The sequence below is a fragment of the Haemaphysalis longicornis genome, unplaced genomic scaffold, assembly GCF_048455015.1.
Source record: "Haemaphysalis longicornis isolate Haplotype H1 unplaced genomic scaffold, Haemaphysalis longicornis Haplotype H1 scaffold_9, whole genome shotgun sequence".
Classification (NCBI taxonomy): domain Eukaryota; kingdom Metazoa; phylum Arthropoda; class Arachnida; order Ixodida; family Ixodidae; genus Haemaphysalis; species Haemaphysalis longicornis.
Genome location: NW_027526460.1, coordinates 5,912,626 through 5,934,248, shown reverse-complemented (window position 1 = coordinate 5,934,248; position 21,623 = coordinate 5,912,626). Strand labels below are relative to the sequence as shown.

The following is a 21,623-nucleotide window of genomic DNA, read 5'->3' as shown; positions in this document are numbered from 1 at the left end:
CAAAAATAAAACAAAATACTTTGTTAAACAACTAGCATAGTGTGAATAACTCAGCTTATTTATAATGCTAAGGTGCTAAAAAGTAGTTACCACTGGTATTTCTCTTTCTATGTAGTTACTACTCAAGACCGCAGGGGGCAAACGAGAGCTTTAAAAAGCAAAGCTCGCGCCGCGGCCCCGCGGCGGTTCAAATCTCCTCCCTCTTCTGTGTTCAAACTGTTCGAACCATGGTTCGAGTGAACTAACGCACGAACCGTGAACTCGTTGACGTCAGTGGCGTACAGCGAAACCCCCGAATCGCTAAGAGGTCAGTAGCCCGCGGTGTTGCGTGCCAGTGAACTAGCGGTGTTGTCTGGTAACACAGAGCCATGGCCCGGAGGACAACCCGCGGCGGCGGCGGCGGCGGCGGCGGCGGGGCGAGCGACGAGCTTTCGAAAACCCTGGAGGAGTTCTTTGGCGTGCGCGTGACTCGCCAGGAGCTGGAGGCGCCCACGCCGGCGCTGGTGACGTCCGTGCTGCAGGCGGCCCTGGGCGCGCTGGGACTGAACGATGCGTCCCTGGAGATGCCGCACAGCCTGCTGCCGGCCGAGGGGGCCCACCTGGAGGGCGCCGTGCCCCTGCTGAACCACTTGGCCCTCCTGCAGAGCGTCTTTCGCTGCCTGGGCATCGACGACGTGGGCCTGCCCGACCTGGTCGACCCCAAGCCCCGGCGCATTCGGCGCCTCTTCATCACCCTGGTCAATAACTGGTTCCACATAAGCACAGTCTTCAACAGCTACAAGGTGACTTCCTTCTGCTTAGCTCTCTTGCAAGCACCGAGCCAGCCTTTTAAAAACTACCCTGAATAACCATTCCCTTACGGTGGCCTCTGAGTGGCTCGAATGCAAAGAATGCTTAAACCTGTAGGTAATTAAGGGTGGTTGAAAAGGTTCGTCTCTGATTGAGAGCTGATTCTCGGTGGGGGTTGGTTGGTAAAAACTTTGACAGCCTGCTGAGCTTTCGCTGCTTTCGCTGCTTTCGCTGACCGGGCCTAAGTCACCCGCTTGGGGGCGTCGCCGCTGGTCCTCTTCGCCCGTTGGACGGGCGAAGAGGCCTGCTGGACGGCCCAGAGTTGGTCGTCGAGGCTGGGACTGCACAAGGCAGCGGACAGCCGCGGCGGGAGAGTTCCATAGTTAGCACCGTGCGGATCTTTGGTACAATCCCAGAGCATGTGGGTTAAGGTGGCTACCTCTTTGCGGCAGACTTTACATGTTTTGGTCGTGTAAATTTCCGGATACATTCTGTGATAGTGTGCCGGGCTAGGGTACGTGCGCGTCTGCAGTTGCCTGAGTGTGACCGCCTGTGACCTGTCCAGCTTATCGCCTTATTGCTGGGCGGAGGGAAGGTTCGTCGGGCCAAGCGGAATGCCATGGTGATTTCGTTGTAGGTCGTCATTCGATCTTTGGTGCTGAACCACGGACGGTCGTTGCCGGCGCGGTTTGTTAGCTCGCGCACCCTGGCGTGTGCCGTCTCGTTGCCATTACGATGGGTCTCGGAGACTTCCCCCATGTGTGCGGGGAACCACTGGAGTCGGGTTTGTGGTTCTTGTTCTCCATGGACTTGGCGTCTCAGGATTCGGGCCACTCTCGGCGATATCCGTCCTTTGGCGAAGTTCCTAATCGCTTGTCTGGAGTCACATAGGACTGTTTTGCACGCCGGGTCCGTGAGGGCGAGGGCCACTGCTATTTCCTCCGCTTCTTCTGCATGTTCGCATGCCACGCTTGCTGATATCTTTGTCGCCCCGTCTGAATCGACGACCGTCACGGCAAATCGGGAACCTTTCTCGTATTCGGCGGCGTCCACAAATCGCGTACCCAGATCGTCACCGAGGGCGTTCAGAAGAGCCTTGGCTTGGGCCTCTCTTCTGCCTCGGTTGTACTCCGGATGAATGTTTCTGGGGATCAGATAGACTCTAAGTGTCTGCCGGATGGTGTCTGGGATGGTGACTTTATGTCCCTGCTGTGTGTGGTATCCGATGCCGAGGGTCTCAAGGATGTGGCGGCCAGCGTTCGTGCCGGACAACCGCTCCAGCTGCGAGGTACGCTGTGCCTCTGCGATTTCCTTCAGTGTGTTGTGGATTCCCAGCTGGAACAGGCGGTCCGTACCGGTGGATTCTGGCAGGCCCAAAGCGATCTTGTAAACCCTGCGTATGAGGACGTTGAGCTTGTCTTCTTCTTGCCTGTACCAGTTATGAAAGGCCGCGACATAAGCGATGTGGCAGACGACGAGCGAGTGGATGAGCCGCACGAGATTTTCCTCCCTCATTCCCCTCCTTCTGTTGGTGATTCTCTTGATGAGTCTCGTGGCGTTGGACGTCTTATGCATTAGTCTGGTGATGGCTCCGCCGTTGTGGCCTGTGGCGGCGATTATCATGCTGAGGACTCTGATTTTTGGGACTGTAGGGATGACCGTGTCGTCGCTCGTGCGTAGACCGATTTCCTCATATTTTATTTGGGCTTTGAGTTTGCCACGTTGTGTCGGGCAGTAGAGGAGGAGGTCTGATTTCTTGGGAGAGCACCGCAGGCCCGTGCCTTGTAGATGGGTTTCTATTGCGTCAATTGCAGACTGCAGTGTGACTCGATGTGACTGTCACTGCCTCTGCACACCCAGAGAGTAATGTCGTCGGCGTATATAGTGTGCCGGACGTCTTCGATGTCTTGCAGCTTCTCTGCCACCCCGATCATGACCAGGTAGAAGAGTGTGGGTGAGATGACCGAGCCCTGCGGGGTGCCGGCGCTGCCCAACGTTTGCTCTTCGAGTTGGAGATCTCCTGCCACTAGTCCGGCGCGTCTGTCCGTCAGGAAGTCTTTCATGTAGTTATAAGTGCGCAGGCCGAGGTTTCGTTGTGAAATTTGTCGCAGGATCGCAGAGTGCGCGACCTTGTCGAAGGCCCTTTCTAGGTCGAGTCCTAGGATTGCCCTGTTTCCCTTGGTCTTGTTGTCAAGCACTTGGTGCTTCAATTGAATCATGGCGTCTTGTGTACCGAGGTGTTGGCGGAAGCCAAGGAGGGACTGTGGGTATATCCCTTTCTGCTCCAGGTACACTTGCCATGGATTACGGAAACAGGCGTTTAAAAAGCGGAGGCACGCAGAATGTAAAATAGGCAGGATGACTCGGATCGCCCTGTGTATTTTATTTTCTGGGTCGCCGTCTTTTTCCATAATGTATAAGCTCCAACTCGTCCAACTTTGCGTAATGCTAGCGTGACAGTGTTTCCTCACACGTGCAGGGGTGAGACAGCTGCGTTTATTGCACAGTTTTGATACAAATTGGTTTTCCTGTGCCAGGCTGCTCCAAAAGCTTGAAAATTGCAAAAATTGTGCCAAACTGCTCCAAAACAGTCTGAAAGCCAAGGATTTTAACGCTCCCATCAGTTTCAGTGGGGAAAAATGCTTACTGACGGCATAATTTTCCAGCATCCCCCAGGTGAGGTTGTTTGTAAAGGTTTGATCATTCAATAAAAATGCAGGAAATTGTCCCCAATATAGTTTTTTTTTTTCTTCACAATGTTGGGTTGCACATGTTATATTGCAAACATTGCACATCATCAGCAAACATTGCACAGTCCTGTAGAAAACAATGCTTGTGTGTACTGAGGCGACACACTATCTCCAGAACGGAATTACTTGGCGCCCCCGTTTTGGTGTGGCGAAGATGGGAAAACAGGGCTGTGGGGCGAACCAGTTGCTCGTGGTTCAGGCAGAGTGCTCTTCGCCGGGTTCTACCGTGGTTTTGCTTATGGGAGTGGCTGGGTTTACATTCAGTCGTTTGATCTGTTAAGGGAAGTTGCGCGACTCGAAAGACTGGAGTTCATCAAAAACGACCTGGTGCCCGCGAATTCGCCGTGTTTCGACCTTGACTGTGAGGCGCGGTGCGTGCTTGAAGCGAAATTTCGGACCCATTGCGGTGTTATAAAACAGTTATTGCTGCCTTTGACAGGGAGCTTGTGAGCGGCGGGAATGGGATAATCGACACTGCAGACTTGGCGGCGCAGGCTACATCGCCGAAAATATTCAAGCAGTGTATGATAGCGGGGCAGGCTATTATTGCACGCTAGTAATAATGGTTCGTCTATCTGAAGTGAAATTTAATGCCAAGAGGGAGGTGGCTAAGCATAGTACCAACGTTACTCAAATTCGGTCGTAATGAGCGCGCATCTTGAGGCTCTACACTTGTGTGTAAAGCCAAGTCTGGGATTACAAAAATGATAATTTCAGCATTCAGATGCTAATAAAAATGCCTCACGATTGCTTAGTTTTTCTAGTTGATATTTTCAACAGCCCTCCATATGCTATTTATGCATAGAGCCTAAGAATTTAAAAATAATTTTGAAAAAGGTAGTGCAGTTCGTACCTTGTGATACTCTGGTAAAAACAGACTTTATTGGAAGGCTGTTTCAGTGTTATGTATGTTCAAAACCGGTTAAAAATTGCACTTTCCCCCTCGAGTTGCCAAAAATGTGATTCGTTAGGCTCCTAAGGTGACATAATAAATGTCGTTCTGCTACAAAGCAAAGTTCTTCTGCTCCAAAATCGAGATATCGCTACTCCAGAAACTTCTTCTAAACATGATTCAGCTGTCTCACCCCTGCACATGTCTCTCCAGGAAAAAGAGCAGCAACACCTTGCAGCCAGGGCCAAAACCGATGAGCTCCAGGCCCAGCTCGACACGTGCACAGCCCGAGTCAACAAGATGGGCGCTTGGCTGGCCAGCACGGCCGACAAAAAGCGCGCCATGATGGCCAAGCTGGCCGACTGCTCCAAGACCCTCGAAGCTTTATCAGCAAAGAAAGCAGTCATCATAGCGGACTACCAGCAGCTCAAGGCAACCCTCTGCGCCTCGGCCGAGGCCGTCCAGAGGGCCAAGATGGAGCTGGGAGACATCTCGGAGGCCCTCAGGGAAGCGCAGGCGTCTGTGTGTGGGTACGTCAGGTGGACAAAGCACTAGTTGGGTCAAGGAAGCAGGCACATATTGTTTCACGCCATATGCACTTTGTCTTTATGGGGAGAGAACTGCGAGAGTGGGGAGTCGGACCTTTTGAAAGAAAGCTTCAATGTGGGGCTCAGTATTTGTGCCACCCCGCCTTTTGTGCCACCCTGCCCCATCTTTTCCTGCCCCTTCCACCTCCAAAACGCATTATCACACCGAAACTGCTCCCAAGCAGGGCCACAAAATGTCGGGCAATTGTGAAATGATGTGCGACGCCCGTCACAGCATGGTGACTGGCAGGGAGCAGGGACTCGTTCATTGTGCTGTCATTCACGATGGGGAGCGCTCCGGTGGAATACATAAAGGACTAACTCTCAGAGTTGCTCATCACATTTTCCTGGTCTTCAAGTGGCGGCGCAGTTTCACGGGACTTGGGAGTGAACTTGGGGTGGGGGTAATGCACAAACTTTGCCTCTAAATGCAGCTTCACCACACAGTGCACTGCACCGGGATGCATGCACCGTCACCAGCAGGAGTTGCAATTTTCCTGCTTATTGTCAAAAGCAAAAAAATATAGTTTTACGCTTCAGTCGGACCCTCGCCACTTTATCTCATCGCTGGTGCGTTTGTCGTTGCACAGGCTAGATGCCGTAATATCCTGCATAACAGGATGAGATAACAGGCGCAGCTCTGGCACAAGCGAGCCGGGAGATTCTGTTAAGCCTGCAGCTATGGGCAATCAATCAGCTTGGTAGGTGGGTTTTGCTGTAGAGCACTACTTTTTCTCACCCCCTCCTCCTCCTTGCCATCATCCCTCTGGTGAGCCAATGCTCAAAAAGTTGATAAGCACTGTTACACGAATTTTTTTGGATAAACACGATGTTATATAGAAGCATACAATGCTTGGTCAATAACACCAGTAATACACTGGGGTATTTTTTCCCTTGTGTTTTGTGAACATCAACATTTAATTTTAATTTCTCTTTAACCTAGTGTGGTTTAGTTTTCAAAGCATCGTATCTTTTTTCCTATTGGTTTTTATTTTCGCCCACTTTTTTTCTAAGTTTCTCTCTTTTCTTTTTTGTCTAGCCTTGTCTGGTGTAGAATGAAGTTAAACTTTTGACAGCTTAGCTGCAAAAAGGACCATTTTGAGTACTAGTGACCATTCTCTGGGTTGTTTTTCATGACTATGATGGTGTTGTAGTACCATGAGCATTTGTTTTTCATTTCTCTGAAGTATAGTTGGATGTAGCTGTTCAATGCATTGCTCACCTGTAGTTTTCTTTAGTCATTCCTTTGTCAGCCGTTATGTTTAAATTATGCGAACATGTATAAAAGACACCATGTTTTTTTTTTGACATGCCATGGTATTTATTGTAGTGTTTTCCTCGAGAGATCAACGTAACATGTGCACTAAAAGTGGCCGAGATATTGGTTATTGCTTGAATGTGCTGCACTGAAAAGTAACTGCACATACTTTGTCCGTTAAAAGCTCTTCTTTGCATCTGAATCCACCAAACCAATGTTAAAAAGTTCGCTATGCACTGCCTGGCGACACATTTATTGTCGTAGTTGCTGAATTGACACTTACAAAATGCCAAAGAAATCGCAGCACGATGGCCAAGAAATCTGCCAATGATGTGCAATTTTAAGTACGAACTGGTAACCAGCCCGTTGTCTGAAAATCCGGTCAGGTGGTAACCCTACGAGGAGGCAGGGAGCCCACGAGCAGGTGTTGGCAGTGCGCCCCATAAGAAATATTTCCCGCGGTCGAAATCGAACCTGGGTTCATCGCGTTGTGAAATTGGTGTCTATGCGATTGTGCTGTCATCATCATTCGGTGCACGCAGCATTTCTTTTGGGTTCATAGGGCACGTGTTGACTTTGGGCTCTGGCTGAGTTAAAGTGGACTTTGGCAGTTAGAACTTTAGGAGAGTCGATTGTAGACTTCTACTTAACTTGATTTGCATGAAGAAAGCCTCGTTTTTTAATCATCGGTCTTCTATAAAAAAAAATAATACAGGAGTAGTGACACGAAATTTCAAAGCTGAGATAACCATGTAAAATGCTTCCTTTTTATTAGGAGATATCTCGCCGCAAGTTTCAGCAGTAACCGTTCAGCATAACATATTTTAAATCTATTTTAGTTGTTGTCCGCACGAGAAAGCCCAGAGCAGGCCAGCGTGGCATCATCTGCTCCTTTCCCCAAACTGCCAACGTCAGGGCTTCTGTGACATAGCTGACACGCTGGCTGCGGCTGTGGCTGCGCTGCTACGCCAGGTGTCACGTCGTGGTTTCGGGACGGACGTCGTGCTGCCCGGGCACGTGGGGAGGGTGAAAACCTCAGCTGGGCTGGACGAACACGTGCACTCGCTCATGCGCACGTCCAGACCTGCAGCGGTGCGGCAAGAATGGTGACGTCACGAGTGCCCTCCTGTCATGGCAGCTGCTCGGCGTTTGTTTTGTCAAAACTGAAACTGACACTAATAACGATGCTGTAAATGGTTGTTTACACTGCAGTCGATCGTCTAAGTTGTAATTGTATGATTAGTACGATATATAGCAGCGGGAAAAAATGTAGCACGAAAATTTTGTGCGAGTACTCCTTTAAGAAAGGGGCAGACCTGAGAACAGACAAGTTAGGGCTAGTGAAGATCACCACTGTTTCCCAAGTGTTTGCGTCTCCATTGCAGAGGTGGCTCAATTTGATGTTCGTACCCATGTTTCTTCAGAATGGGGTCCCACCACGGTGGATCAGAGGCCGTGCTGCCCAGCTTAAGTTCAATCCCAGTTGGAGGTGAAAAGCAGAATTGCCCGTGTAAAGATTTTGGTGCAGGTTAAGGATCCTCAGGTGGTCAGAATTGGTCCAGAGCCCTCCATATTAGAGCAACTCTTATCGCAGAGGTAGCTCTGACTCAATAAACCCCGATAATTTGTATTTTTGAATTTTCTTCAGAACAGGATAAATTGTTTTTGCATCGCTTAATTTATGTTCGATCAAGGGTTGCCACGCAGCGCTTTCCCCGGTCTGCTTGCCCACGTTCCGGTGTGGTCGATCTCTGTGCCTGAGTTGCCCGGCCCACTGCAGGGACCCAGCTGCCTGGAAAGAGAAGACCACTGCCAACGCAGAGAGCCTGGCCGCCTTGGAGAAGGAGCGGGACCAGCTGCGGTCCACGGTGTCTGCCCTGGAGGAGAAGGTCAACCTGGCGCCCTTCATCAGGGAGGCCCTCCAAGGCACCCTGGACGACGTCACCCGCCTGGAAGCCTCCATGGTCGATCTGGAAGCACGCAAGCAGGCCAAGGCAGCCGCAGAGCAGAAGCGGTGGGTGAAGGCAGCTTGGCAAGACCGTGCAACTCACGCTAGATGGGCCGCGAAGACAAAACACTACTTTGGACAGTTTTAGCATACCGTTACCGTGTCTGCGCTACCCTTTACCATGTTACCGGAAGCCGGAGTTTCCATTTACTGCAGAAAACGGTACGACACGTTTTAGCACACCATTTATGGTTTGCGTATTCTGGCTTACTGGCCACCGTGGTCACGTAGCGGCATCTGGTGCATTAGTATTAAAACAAATCATTAAAGGGACACTGAAGTGAATTTGTCAAGCTCCCGTTTTTGCTTGCACTGCGTAGACTGGCTCAAATTAGCACACTTTTCATCGTTTATTCGGTTGACAAATCGGTAATTATTTTACAAAGCGCGAAAGAAGAAAAACTACCATGCGCGGTTTGCGGCGGCCGCACCAACTAAAGCTGTGACGTTAGGAGGAGCGGGCACCGTGATTGGACGATGCCCAAGGTGAGCAACCAAACAAGTTTCGGTTTCGGTTCTGTAAAACACAACCAGTGGCGTTGTTGGATGGGCATTCTCAATAACTCAGTAATCATCGTACCGCGCTTCTGCCATGTTGTCAGCTGTAAAAATGCATAAAGATAAGCCTCCCAGGACGGCTTGGAATCGTAGCATTCACTAGCCGAGAGCTACGCAGTACATGAACGCCCTCCGCGTACCCGCAGACGCCCAAATGTCATGCGCTTTTCCCCCATATTTCGAGCTTGCCTCCCTCATGCCTGTATCGTAAAAAGCGTGTTCGCACCAGGCCAAGGGTCTGTTCATTCTGGCCTGTGCCCACTGCCTGCAAGCAGTCGGTGCTTATGGCAACAGCACGCCAACGAGAACTCGCTAGCGCGCCAGTGCCAGCCTGCGCGCGTTTTGTGAACTAGTTCGTGGAGCCATGAACGTTGCAGCCCAAAAAAAGGTGAACTCAATATAGAAAACATCGGTGGAAAACGAAAAAGTTAACTTACAAAAAAAAAAAAAAAAGCACGTACCCGCGGGGATTCGAACTCGTGACTTGCAAAATACTTGCGGTTGCATACCTAGCAACCCAGACCGCTTGGCCACGGAGCGGGCTCCGCTGGCATTGGTAATATAGGGTATATATTGTACAATCAGTTTACACTTTTATTTAGTCTTGGCATTTGAAGCAGCTTAGGTGACTATTTGTTGTATTGCGCTCGTGCAGTAAGCGTCCCCCGAGTTTCCACAATAGCTCACGTCTAGCAATTGCATTTCGTAGATGGAAAAGTGTTCGCAGATGCGTAGTCGTGCTGCTGACCACTGTGCTTCTTCGCCCAGCGCAAAAAAGTGCTTCCCGCACCCTAGTTTTCCGCTGTACGGTAAAAATATCAGTTGATTTTATTTCTTTAGTACCTATATTGACTTCGCTGACTCTTCTCCCGCCTTCAAGAGGCCTTATATTTTCCTACTGGCATACCAGTCAGCGAAGCGTCGCTTGTGCAGCGCTTGTGTGAAGCGACCTTGACTTGGAGCTAGATACAGTGTACAAACTAACCAAGTAAAGAAAGGCAAATTCTACCATTCACAAACGTGTCCTGGCTTCGTTTCGACTGAGCGAACGAATTGCGACGACCCGTCGGCGGCCGGTGGACGAAACGCTGGGCCGACTGACTCCGTCTGAAGGCCGGGGAGCCGTGCAGTAGCGCAGCCAATTGCCAGCTTATCCCCTCCTGACGTCACACGAAAACGCCGCAGAAAATGGGCGAGCGTAAAGAGAGGACAGCATTTTCGAATTAATTTTTCTACTAAATAAAATCGCGTAAACGCGCCCAGGGTGGTCGAAACATGGCCTGGGGACTCCGGACTACAATTTGCGCAAGTGATCCCGCAATGTTTACATATCACTTCAGTGTCCCTTTAAAGTAGCTTGAATGTTCCGCATTTCTGGTGAATCATTCACAATAACGTTATTTGTTTTGAGAATACTGTAGCCATCACCAGTAGAGCTTTAAAAAAGGCAACGCAATATTGGTGGCGCTGTCTGCTGAGTACAGTTAAAATGAAGGTAAACTGGAATTTTTGCCTGCACTAATTATTTCTGCATGAAATGGGCAAAATATGTTGAAATAATTACTCAATAACCTACACTACCTTGCCCAGCACAATTTCTGGAGTTGTGAAAGCACGTTGCAAGCTCAGGAACTCGTCTGCACTATTTGAGGCGGGCAAGGCTTGGCACCAGTAAGGGTGGCCATTTTGCTTGCCCATTTGGGAAAAGTTGTTTGTCGTACTCCCGAGCATTATTTAATGGAAAAATGTAATATACAACGTCAGCTAGGATTACTTTTATCGGCTGTGCCAAGCATCGAGGCCGAGCGCAGTGCATTTGCTGTAATCAAGAGGAGAGAGCGCACTTGGTCTGCTTGGGAAGCCTGGTGGCGACGGTAAAGGCTGTGGCGGTAAGCTACGGTTGACAGTACCTCGTCACTCTTGCGCAGTTGACTCCTGCAAACGTAAACATGGTGGCGGTATGCTCAAGCTTTTTCTTTTTTTCTCTTTCCCCCCTTCAGTTTGAAAGAAGCCTTTAAGACTCGCCCAACTCCATTCCAACTGCGAAGGATGTCCTTTGACCGAAGTGCGAGAAATGTGGAACTTCCGAATTTCGCACTGCGGGCAGGAGTGGCGTCACATGAGCCAGCACTATAAATAGTTATAACTGCCTGTTAGCACTGAAGGGATACGATTAAACAGAACTAGAAGCCCCACTACAAGGGCCCGTTCGTATTTCTTGCGGGGGCCATGGTCAGTGGCCGCCAATCGGACAAACAAGGTTCTGTGACCGTTGAAAAACACCGAGAGTGGCTTTAGAGTAGGCAGTGCTTCGTTTCTTTTCTGTGATATTTTGATCATTTGTTTAGAGCCTGTGTTGCGAGTCGTGTCATTGTTGTTATGCCAAGGCAGTCTCTTTAATGAGCTAAACTTGTACTTTGTCTGCGTGGCCCCTCTGACCCTTCCGAGACTTGTGGCGTCCTTTTTAGGCGGGACCACTGTCTAAGCGTGTCTTTTGTTTGGTGTATAACAGCTCATACACTCTCTCTAAGAAACCTAAATGTGCACGTGGCTTTTTTAGTACTGCGAGATAGATGAACTAAACTCCTTGGGCTGTCCGGGCAAGTGCAAACCTTGTGGCAAAGCCAACTTCCTGCATTGTTGCTGGGGTCTAGGAAATGAAGTGACACTGAGGAGTGGGGAACTTGCACTCAGGCGTGAGAAATTAAAACCATAACAAAAAGTGTAGGAAGCTCACACTAATGCGCAAGACTTGAAGCTAGCGAAGCTGTACGCGACCTTCACGACCAGGGGGACTGGGCAGTTGTCGCGAGGCCCGCACACATGGGCACTTGGCATATCCTTGTTTTTTTTAACTGCCAGGCAGTCGCCATGAGGCATGCGCTCACATGCGTGTACCCTGAATTTTCTTGGTATTTTTAACTGCGGACAGAAAAGGTTGCGATTTGTGAACAGCTTCACTGTTGACAATTATTGGGGGTTTGACCCCTGCCTGCCCTCTTCTGGAGCAGGAGTTTTGGGGCCTCAGCCGGGGCTCAGACACTCTGGCATCTGTGGAAACAAAAGGGGACTGGTGTGTTGACAGCAGCTGGCTGCGCTGTGCATGCAGGGTGAAGCTTGAGCGGCAGCACTGTGCCCTCCAGAATGAGGTGAAGGTCGCCAGCGAGGAGCTGGCCCGCCTCGACCTCAAGGTGGGAGGGGGGCAGCCCCGGGACGTGGATGCTGGCCTTCAGAGCCGGGAGCAGCGCAACAGCGACCTCCGCAAGCGCTGCGAGCAGATGGAGGACGCCTACAAGACGGCCATGGCTGGCTGCAGCGGAGAGGTGGCGCAGCTTTCGCTTCCTTTGCCTCTGAGCAGTCCACTGGTGCCGGTTACAGCTTCTCAAATAGGCAGCAACTTTGATTCCCATTCTAAATTTTACAATCTTGGAGACGGCAAAGCAGAATGCTCTAGAAGGCAACCTTGCAAGTCTTTGTTGATGCAGGCTTGCTTGCTCACTGCCTTTTGCACTGGCTTCTTTCGCAACAATTTGCTCCTAAAAGCATTGTGTACTATTTTGAGCCCTTTTATTTTGTACATGATTAGTTTAAATGGACGCCGATGTGAATGTCTCAACCGGATTTATCGATGCCCAAGAGCAAATTTGCAGGCAGGATAGTGTGAGGGAAATGCCACTTTCAAATGCACGTGACTGGTCTAAAAAGATTTGCCTAAAGCATCTGAAAAAAAAAAAAAAAAAAAAAACTTTGAACTTGCTCATTGTAGACTTCATTCTTGCGAGGCAGTTGGCAGTGCTTTACCACTTTCTTTGAGCATATATTCACGCTTGCATTTTTAAGAGCATTTGCTTGGGAATTCTTGTTTGACATGGCCTCGTTCTACAGGATTTCCCGCTCAATATAATCCAGGCGCCAACCAATATAATCCAGGACCCACGCAGTGCAGAACGCATGCCAGTGCTTTGTAATTCAGTTGGCAACCACTACAAATTCGGGAGCAGTGTATTTTCATCCAAGTTAGATGAACTAGGTCACGTGACCAGTTTAAGCAGACGACCTAAGACACCTATTGAATAATGCATCATTGTCTTTGTATTTTATTGGCCGTACGTAATAGCGATTGTGACCGTCTGATATTGAGGGGGTGCAGAGGAGGGGACAGCGTCTGGGTCACATGCAGCTGGCATCGAGTTGCAGCATCCACCCCTGAGACGAGACTGTCCGCATCAGTTTGCTATCACAGCACACTTTGGGCAAATAGTTGGCGAAGCTCCCCACAATCATTCAGATGGGAGCTTCAGGCCTTGTAAAGACTGCCTGCCTGCACGCTCTTTTACAGCTTGCCGACCTGCACACAGCCATTGCAGCCGTCGAAGAAGAAATCCGCACTACCGATCAGGAAACTCGAGATCATGTGGCCAGGAACCAGGAGAGAATTGACAAGATGGTTGGCCGCATTGGCGTGGTGGCTCGCCGATTTCAAGACCTGTACAACCCAAACAAGCTGCCAAAAATTTAACACTTGTTTGTGCATCTCTTTGAAGTAATCTTTGAAGTAATATCTCTTTGAAGTACAATAAAGGGTGTTGTTAAGTGCATTTCACTCGACTCTGGTTCCAGTATTTGTAGGGCCACGTGTGTGAAATCAAGTGATGTATGTCGCACATGAGTAATTGTCGTGGATATCGTTTACAGCTTCGCTTTCCAACCACCTTCATGGGGTGGATTGGCGTGCATTTTTTCAAATGTTTGCAATAATAGGGACTTCTAGGTATGTCCCGTCCATTATTGCACCGCCATTTTTGATCCAATTTATCTCTAAACCCAACGGCGGAGCTCCTGGAGCGGTACACCTTATGCTGAAATTAAGATGTTGCGTTAATTTTGTCGTGCGAACGTTCCGCGCCACAATTTCGAATTATTTTCGAAGCGTAGGAAGGCTCCCTTGCGCATTTTTAATGCGGCAGCTTTCTTGGCTGAGCATCCCATCAAATAGTAAATGACAGGTTAAAAAAAAACACAGAACAAAAAAATGTAAATGTTAAGTGGAGAAGCGGTGTTAGGATGCTCAAGCATTATTCAACAATTCTCGGAATTTGTGTACAATTTTTTTTTCTCTTGTGTTCGGGCAAAAACTCACCGTGCCAAAACTTACCATTTGTCGTTTCCTTTAGTTTTTATAGGCCCGGGGGATGACATCTGCTTGTATCAATTTTTTTTTAGACCAGAGAGATATTTTGTTTGCCAAGTGCGATCCTTAGTCGTCGGCAGTGAGCCCTTGGGCTCTGGCAGCGTCCTCAGCCAGCTGGACGGCCCGGAGATCTTCTGGGCAGGAGCTGAGCAGCATAGTCTCCCCCTGCTCACTGTTATGTTGATTGTGCGGCCATTCGTGATCGCCTGCAGACATTGCCACAACATGTGCGCCAGGTCCGCTCGTTCGTGACATCTATGACACTCGGGGGAGTAGCGCCCTGGGTAGCAACAGGTGTGCTTGGATACGAGTGGGTATGTACGAGTCGCCAGACCACCGAGTGCCGCTTACTGAGTGATGGTTGCGCGGGTGGGAAGCGAGCCTGAGGCCAGAAAAAACAATCAATTAATGAATTTATTTATTCATATAGGAGAGGTCGAACGCCTCCTATCTGTTGGGGAAGAGGGGAAAAAATGATCGCAGGTGGCATGGGTTCATTTCACACATCCGCAAAGAAAAAAAAACTTTTTTGCTGTGACACTTTCTGGTTCACTGACGTGGAAAAAAGCGCTAAAAATATTCATAATGTATGCGCTGGTTGCATGCATCACAATATGTTTCAGAAGAGCAGGCGAGATTATGTCCGAGCCCGACACCAAACTCGGGAGCTTACGACCTCCGGCATGGAATACGTCGTTGCTGGAGAAGACATTGATCCGCAAGTCCTGAATGAGCCAGGATAGAAGGAAATTCGCCAACGGGTGGCAGTCGCGACCGCAGCAGCCGCAGCACCGGCCAACAACTTCATGCGTAGGCAACACCGAAAAGACCGAAAAGACACCGAAAAGACGCATACCCACTTGGGGGGATTGGCCAGGAAGTGCTAGATAACAATGTTTAACTTCACAAAAAAGGTGCATACCCACTCAGGGGAATTGGCCAAGAAGTAATTGATTGACAGCAGAGAGATACGACAGCCTGTGGATAGAATGACCCGGGCCTGTCAGTCATGGAGAACTTTCACCAGCAAATCCATGCGAGGTGCCACAGCTGGGTCTCCGACGAAGGGAGAAACAGGTTGACAGAAGAGCATCACTCTTGAAGAAAAGGAACTGCGGCACACAGGCTGCCGCGCTGCTACTCGAGAACGGATGCGGCAGCTTCGGTCCCATCCCGAATATCGCACCGGTGAAGCGGGTGCAAAATGTCAGCAAGTTGCAGATCCGGAGTTACATTGTGCATACTTGTGCATGACCGAGCGTACATTGCTCTCAGAATAGCCATAAAAACGCATAAAGTTAGCTTAATCAAGAATAAGCAAGGTAAGGCCACCAGCTCTGCAGTTTCTCCAGCCTGCCTTGCAATTGCTTGCAGTGGACTGGTGCCAGCTACAGCAATTTTTTATTCGTGAAAACAAACCACAAACCACTGTGCTAAGGTGCCGTTTCATTCAGAGCATTTCGGTCACAGCTGATGTCACTGAAGAGGTGCACAGTGCCTCCAAGGAGGAGTGCCTGTGTCTTGCGTATGGTGAATATTTGCATATTCACGCTCAAAATTCGTCGCGGAGAATGACCACTATCCTTTCCCATGGATCCCTTAATGCAAGCAGCAGACAGTTTCTCAAGAGAGAGAAACAACATCTTTATTGGCCTGCGTTCAAGCCCCCGTTGCAGGGGCAAACATACTGCCTATTACCTCGCACCCCCCTCGCGGGAGATGGAGGCGTCAGTTTCGGCCGCTGGCTTTCGATGGCCGCGAGCGCAAGCTGGACAGCCATCTTCTGTAACCCACAGTCCGCTCAAGAATTCTTTATTCACACACATGGCACCACCTTGCGATGATACAATTCATGCTTTTTTGGTAGAACACAGACCTTCCCAGAGGAAGCATTACAGTGCGTAGCATTGAAACAACATTGCGCAATATAAACAAACTAACCAATTGCACAATTAACCCATCCAGCCCTGGAGTCATCATTCCATGATACCACACAAAATACCCCCTAGCTCCTTGAGAACAAAACCAAAACTGCTAGTTTTCTGGGCAAGAGTTTTTCAGGGGTGGCTCTTGAGATAGTCTACATCACTGTGTTTTCACGGAGCTGGATGCTATGAAAATGAGAAAGCTCTAGTGGACACAGGATACGGAAGGGCGGGTGAAGTAAAATCCGTGTTAGTGAAAATGTCCATAAATCTAAATACTTGCACTACCAGCTCAATTTTTTAGATGCAACGCTGAGAGGAGCATCTCTTGCCGGCGGCCCTGTCCTGCGTCCGCCGTCGTCCGCACAGCTGCGTCTCTCCTCCGCTCACCCCCTCTCCTCTCGCCGTGATAGTGCGCCCTCTCCCCCAACATCTGTGGTGCGCGCAGTGCGGCGCTCGCTCTCACTCCGCTGGTGGGCAGCGCCCTCTTTCTCCGCGGTCTCCTCTCCTTCGGGCGCGCTCCGCATATAAGTGGAGTGCCGCACTCCGGCCGGTCTCTCAGTCGACGGTCGTCTGCACTACGCTTGCTCTCTTTCTCTTTTCTCACGCATTACCCGACGATTGCCCACGCAATTCGAGTAATGGACCCAACGGAAACGCACAATGAAACCCCCTTTAGCGTCGCATCACACCAGGGTTCCCACGAGGGGAGGTGGGCGTAATTTTTTCCGTCGGCCGAGGGTGTCTTAGCTTGGAATTGCCTAATGAGTTAATCGTCTTCCCTATAAACATGCACAATCAGCTTAATTTTTCATGTTTACGCTTCTGAGGTCCAATACTGTATGAAAAGATGCAGAAAAACATTGTTAAAAAAACATCCCCCTCGCGAGGGGCACAGTCAAATGCAGAGCATTTTCGGGGGGCGCACGACGTTAAGTAGGTTGGGTTACGTTAATGTTGTTGCAGTTGTTGCTGTTGGTTGTTTTTAAAGCGTAGCGCTTCCAGGCTGGACACTTTGTGCGTGCAAGTGGTCTTCTATTTTTCGTTTTCTCTGGCACGGAGTGCGCGCGCTTGTAAAGGCGTTCTTCGCGCCGCTTTTGCGGCATTTTATCTGGTTCGAAAGAAATTGACAGCGAGAGCGAACGCCGAGAACTGCCCCATCATGGCACGACCGCGCCACGACCACGTCACGATCACGCCACAACTGTTGTTGCTCCCGCGCCAAACTACGACGCATGCGCGCCCCACCTGTTGCTGAACGCGATCCGAGCACGCAGAGAACACGCGAGGAGCAGCGGAGAGCAGGCGAGGAGGAGTGGGGGAGAGGGCGCACCTGGAACGGCTGTTGCGGACGCCGAGGCACGCCAACGCCGGGTGACATCGCGAGTTAAAGAAATGCTCTGCATTTAAAATAAACATTTCAGGGCTAGAAGGGTTCAAATGGGCGGTTGGGGTCTGAATGAGGATCGAGCCCAGGGCCCCCGAATACGACCAGCATGCATCTCCAACGCCCCGACAGATGGTTCTATGTCAGCCTGACATCGCAGACAGCAATGTTGAGCCTTACGACGTGCCAGGCCCCATCACACCTACACGCCCACAGTAGCCCCACCAAGGGCAAGTGGCGCAGGCTCTTGCACGCGCGCCAACTAGCGTGGCCCACATGCCTTTGCCCCAGCCAGCACATCAGCTGTGCAGCTGGACACCGATGCTCTCGCATTCACCCAACTTGCCCCGATACAGCGTCTAAAAATGCTCCAAGGACGGCAACCCATGTGCAGAAATCGCACTGCTAAGAAAGTAGGATTGGGCACCTATTAACCATGGGATTGGAAAAAACTTTTATTTGGGAAAAACCAAAGCACAAATACGCAAGAGTATGTACAGCTGCACTGGAGGATTACAGTGCACACAAAATGGAGGAGAGTAAAAAAGCCATAGCTTACAAAAAAGGGGGATGGGGGAGGGTAACAAACACAAACAGAAAGCCCTCCCCTCCTGTGCAATCATTTAACCTGATATTCTACAAGCAGTCCAGTCATACATAAAACATATGAGGGCTGTGTGCCGCAAAAAATTGCCACAACCCAATAAAGTCTAGGATAAAATTCAGGGCATGGATTCTCACATACAGGAATGTACACAATAAGGCCACATGCACAAACACACATAACCCAGCATTAAAAGCACCACACATCACCAGTAAAAACAGAAGGGGGAAGGGGCCCGAGGCTTTTTACTGATGGGAATTAAAATGGCCCTCTTTTCGAAACATGCTGCACTTGAAGAAAAAAAAATGTGGCATTGCAATGCAGCTCCAGCCTCCCTAGCCACGGTGCTCCCTGTGGAAGCTGCTGTGAAAGCAGCTGTGGACTAGCTGTACACCAGGAAGCGAGCTACTGCTCCCCGCTCCTTTTTGCACACAGAGTGTTGGCAGCCCTGGCTGCCTGGTCGGTGGTGGCAGCTGGCTCGATCACGCTGCTCGTGAGCGGCCTTTCGACTGGCCGGTGAGTCAGCCCTTGCTGCAACAGTTGGACAGAGCACACCACCGAGAGGTCAGAGCACACTCGGGGAGGGAAGGTTCAAGTGAACATTCAAGGGCAATTGCAGCTGACCAAGACTTGCTTGGGATAAGCACCCAAAGGAGTGAGCCATGAGAGGCAGGCGTCCCACAGAGTGATGGCATGGCAACAGATGCACCATTGGATTCCCAGATGTGAACGTGCACCGCAGCATTTACAGTGTTCTTTGCAAAGCCCCAGCAGCTATCAATGCAGAGTGTAGTGTACAGTTTGTTGCTGCAAACTGTGCCTATCACTGGCTCCTATTCAGGCCAAGCACCACTCTGCTCGGTAACCAAAGAAAGGTTTGTGCACCAGTCTGTTCACTGTCCTCTCACAAGCAACAGCAAATCACGGCATAAGCAAAATTGTTCATGGGTCATTTCAGATAAGATCGAACAAAGCATGGCTGGTCGACCTCTTCAATTTGCTTGAAATTTTTTTACCTCATTCCCGCATGTATGTAATGTGCGGATTCACAAATATTTTCGGCGGAAAAAATTATGGCCGGCTGAAAAAAAATTTGGAACCCACCCGCGGGGACCCCGGCCGCCACCTGCCCATGCACTGCAGCCAAATTTAGCGGCGTCTACCAAGAAATATACTGATCAGGCGAGAATGGTAATTTTTATGCTTAATCTACGCCTGGTGTACATTGTGTGCCCGAAATATCGTCGGCTAGAAAAACATATTTTTTAAAATAAATTTCCAAATCTTGCTCAGAGTGCATTTTGTTGTGTACTTTGCGGGCCAGTATTATCGTAAGTAATGGAGGAGCTAGAGCGTTCAAATTTGAGTGAGGGCTGTTCCTGGCAAGCACAAATAAGGGCCGTAAATATCGTGTCTGTGCACACTACGTTTAAAAAGTAAATGGCGCACAAGTGTGACGAAAAAACTAAAACACTCCGAGTTCAGAGGCTTATTAAAAAAAAAAACACTTCTTCGATTTTGCTGAAATTCTCCCCAGATGTTCACCTGTGCATGTACTTCAATGATCATTAAAAACATGTTGCATCATTTTGTTCCTGACGCGCCTACAGCGGGGGAAAAAGCCTGGTCGGCCAGGTCTTCACAAGATCCTGAGACATGAAACAGTGAGCAACTTCCAGTGAATGTGCAGACATTTGATAGTTGTTTTTGTACCAAAGGCAAACTATTACTTATATATAGCATTACAGAGAATTCAGAAGTGAAACTGAAATTTTTATGTGAATTTTGGAAAGAAAATAAACAATCTGCGCACCGCTAAACGTGTACTCTTCGAAGAAAAAACGGAGGAACTCCAGATTCACGCGCATTTAAAAAAAAAACGCTTCTTAGAGTTTTATGAAGTTTTCCACGGATATTTTCCTCCTAATTTAATTGCGTGAGCCATTAAAAAAATTCGCATCATTTTGATCACTGAAAAGCAAGAGCAAGCAAGAGCAAGCAAGCACTGAAAAGGCACGCACTTTTCGCCATCCTTCCTTTTTTGTTTCGCGATAGCTGGAAACTTCGTTCCCCTTGAGGTATATGAAGTGAACGCCCTTGATCTTCTCAGGCAACACAGTTACCATGTCTTTTGCCGTCTGAATCGCATTTCTTAGTGGTTCTCTTAGGTTGGAAAGTGTCGCCTGGTGTTGGACGATTCCCCCAACTCCGTCGCAGGCATTCTTTCCGTGCCCTGTTGCGGAGAATATTCATTGCGTTTCAGGCACATCGCTCTTTCGCAACTCATGAAGCTGGTACCTGTTTTTAAAGTGACTGGCAGCTCCTTCACTCACATAAGTCACCTTGGAGTACAGTGGGAGATTGTCGTCTACCCACACCCTGATTTTTTCTAAACCCAAGCAGGCATGCGGACAGTCATGGCAGACATCATCGCTTGCAACCACAAAACTGACAAAAGAGACTGAGTAACAAGCTAAATATATACAAAAAGAATAATAGAATCAGAATACTTAAAAGGAATAATAAAAAGTGATGAAATGAAGATTAAAATGCGACCGTAGTCAAATAGCGGGGAGGCAGCGCAAGGCACTCTCCCAGTGTGACAGAACTGAAAACTTGTAACCGTTCGAACGCATGCAGCACCTTTTCTTCCAGTCCCCTCTTTCGCTCTTTCTGTCAGCCAAGTCCCCGCCGCCGCATACGGTTGAAAAAGCCAAGAAAATACTCGACTCAAACACAAAAATGAAGATCCCACATGTGTCGTCCCGGACCCCACCGGGTTCAAGGGCGTTTGCCTTCCTGTTTGGTCGCTAATTCGGTAACTGAACCAGTGAGTCCGGAGGAAGACCGAAGAGGGGCGCGCTACCTGGAGACGTTACTCGCGCCAGGGTCGTGTGTGGCCGATATCCGTTTTTAATACTTGCCATGTGTGCTGCCGACCGGACGGGCTTCCGTTGAACCTTTGATTTCAGGCGAACGAAAGTTACGTCCGGGCGAGTTAAAAAACAAGACTGCGTGCACCTTGTCAAATAGCTGATCTTATGAACCAAATATACCGCATCACGGCAGCAGTGCGCACAAAAAAAGAGCGTTGATAATGTAAGACAAAGAGTGACCGTGGTTGGAGAAATCTAGAGGAAGCTATAAAAATAGACCCGAAGACCTTCAAATTGCGAGTTTTACCACTATACATTGCAGCGGTTTCGCCACCGCATGACTGTATCCGCGCTGTGCTTAGAATGACGCACGATATTTCTATGGCTCACACAAGTGCGTTTAGAGGAAAATATCCGTGGAAAACTTCATAAAACTCTAAGAAGCGTTTTTTTTTTAAATGCGCGTGAATCTGGAGTTTCTCCGTTTTTTCCTCGAAGAGTACACGTTTAGCGGTGCGCAGATTGTTTATTTTCTTTCCAAAATTCACATAAAAATTTCAGTTTCACTTCTGAATTCTCTGTAATGCTATATATAAGTAATAGCAGAGTCCTTCAATGCTTTACTGGTCACGAAACTGCTCCGTAACTCAATGGGAGAGCTTCATATGCTGCGTTTGGCCGCCGCGTGGTGGCGCCACCCTCTCACTGAGGTCACTCCTCGGGCGGCGTTGCGCTGGCTCGAACGGCGGAGCCGCGACGAGTTGTGTTTGTTTTGTGCGGGAAAAAAATGTAAGGTGC

General features: G+C 49.3%; 2 protein-coding genes across 3 annotated transcripts in view; one reads left to right on the top strand and one right to left on the bottom strand.

Annotated features, from left to right (window-relative positions):
- The first annotated feature begins 147 nt into the window (after positions 1-147).
- LOC144153003 (uncharacterized) lies at positions 148-13,440 on the top strand. 2 transcript variants are annotated; one of them, XM_077684624.1, is made up of 6 exons: positions 148-307; positions 365-782; positions 4,645-4,961; positions 8,057-8,290; positions 11,952-12,165; positions 13,182-13,440. In XM_077684624.1, the coding sequence occupies exons 2-6, from the start codon at positions 369-371 to the stop codon at positions 13,359-13,361; spliced, it is 1,359 nt and encodes a 452-aa protein (XP_077540750.1). In that variant the 5' UTR covers positions 148-307; positions 365-368; the 3' UTR covers positions 13,362-13,440. The 2 variants fall into 2 exon arrangements, with proteins under 2 accessions (XP_077540750.1, XP_077540748.1); XM_077684622.1 differs by having other exon boundaries at positions 155-782.
- Positions 13,441-17,782: 4,342 nt separating this feature from the next.
- Positions 17,783-21,623, bottom strand: part of LOC144153637 (protein regulator of cytokinesis 1-like) — a 33,174-nt gene continuing 29,333 nt past the window's right edge. Inside the window, exon 11 of the mRNA XM_077685289.1 lies at positions 17,783-18,480. Within this exon, the coding sequence (XP_077541415.1) occupies positions 18,355-18,480 (126 nt within the window). The 3' untranslated portion in view covers positions 17,783-18,354. The remainder of the gene's footprint in view (positions 18,481-21,623) is intronic.

Bases quoted from the DNA above. Each gene is read 5' to 3' on its own strand.
- LOC144153003 (XM_077684624.1), top strand. From the start codon at position 369: ATGGCCCGGAGGACAACCCGCGGCGGCGGCGGCGGCGGCGGCGGCGGG. The intron at 4,962-8,056 runs GTACGTCAGGTG...GGCCCACTGCAG, and splicing joins GCGCAGGCGTCTGTGTGTGG to GGACCCAGCTGCCTGGAAAG. The intron at 8,291-11,951 runs GTGGGTGAAGGC...CTGTGCATGCAG, and splicing joins GCAGCCGCAGAGCAGAAGCG to GGTGAAGCTTGAGCGGCAGC.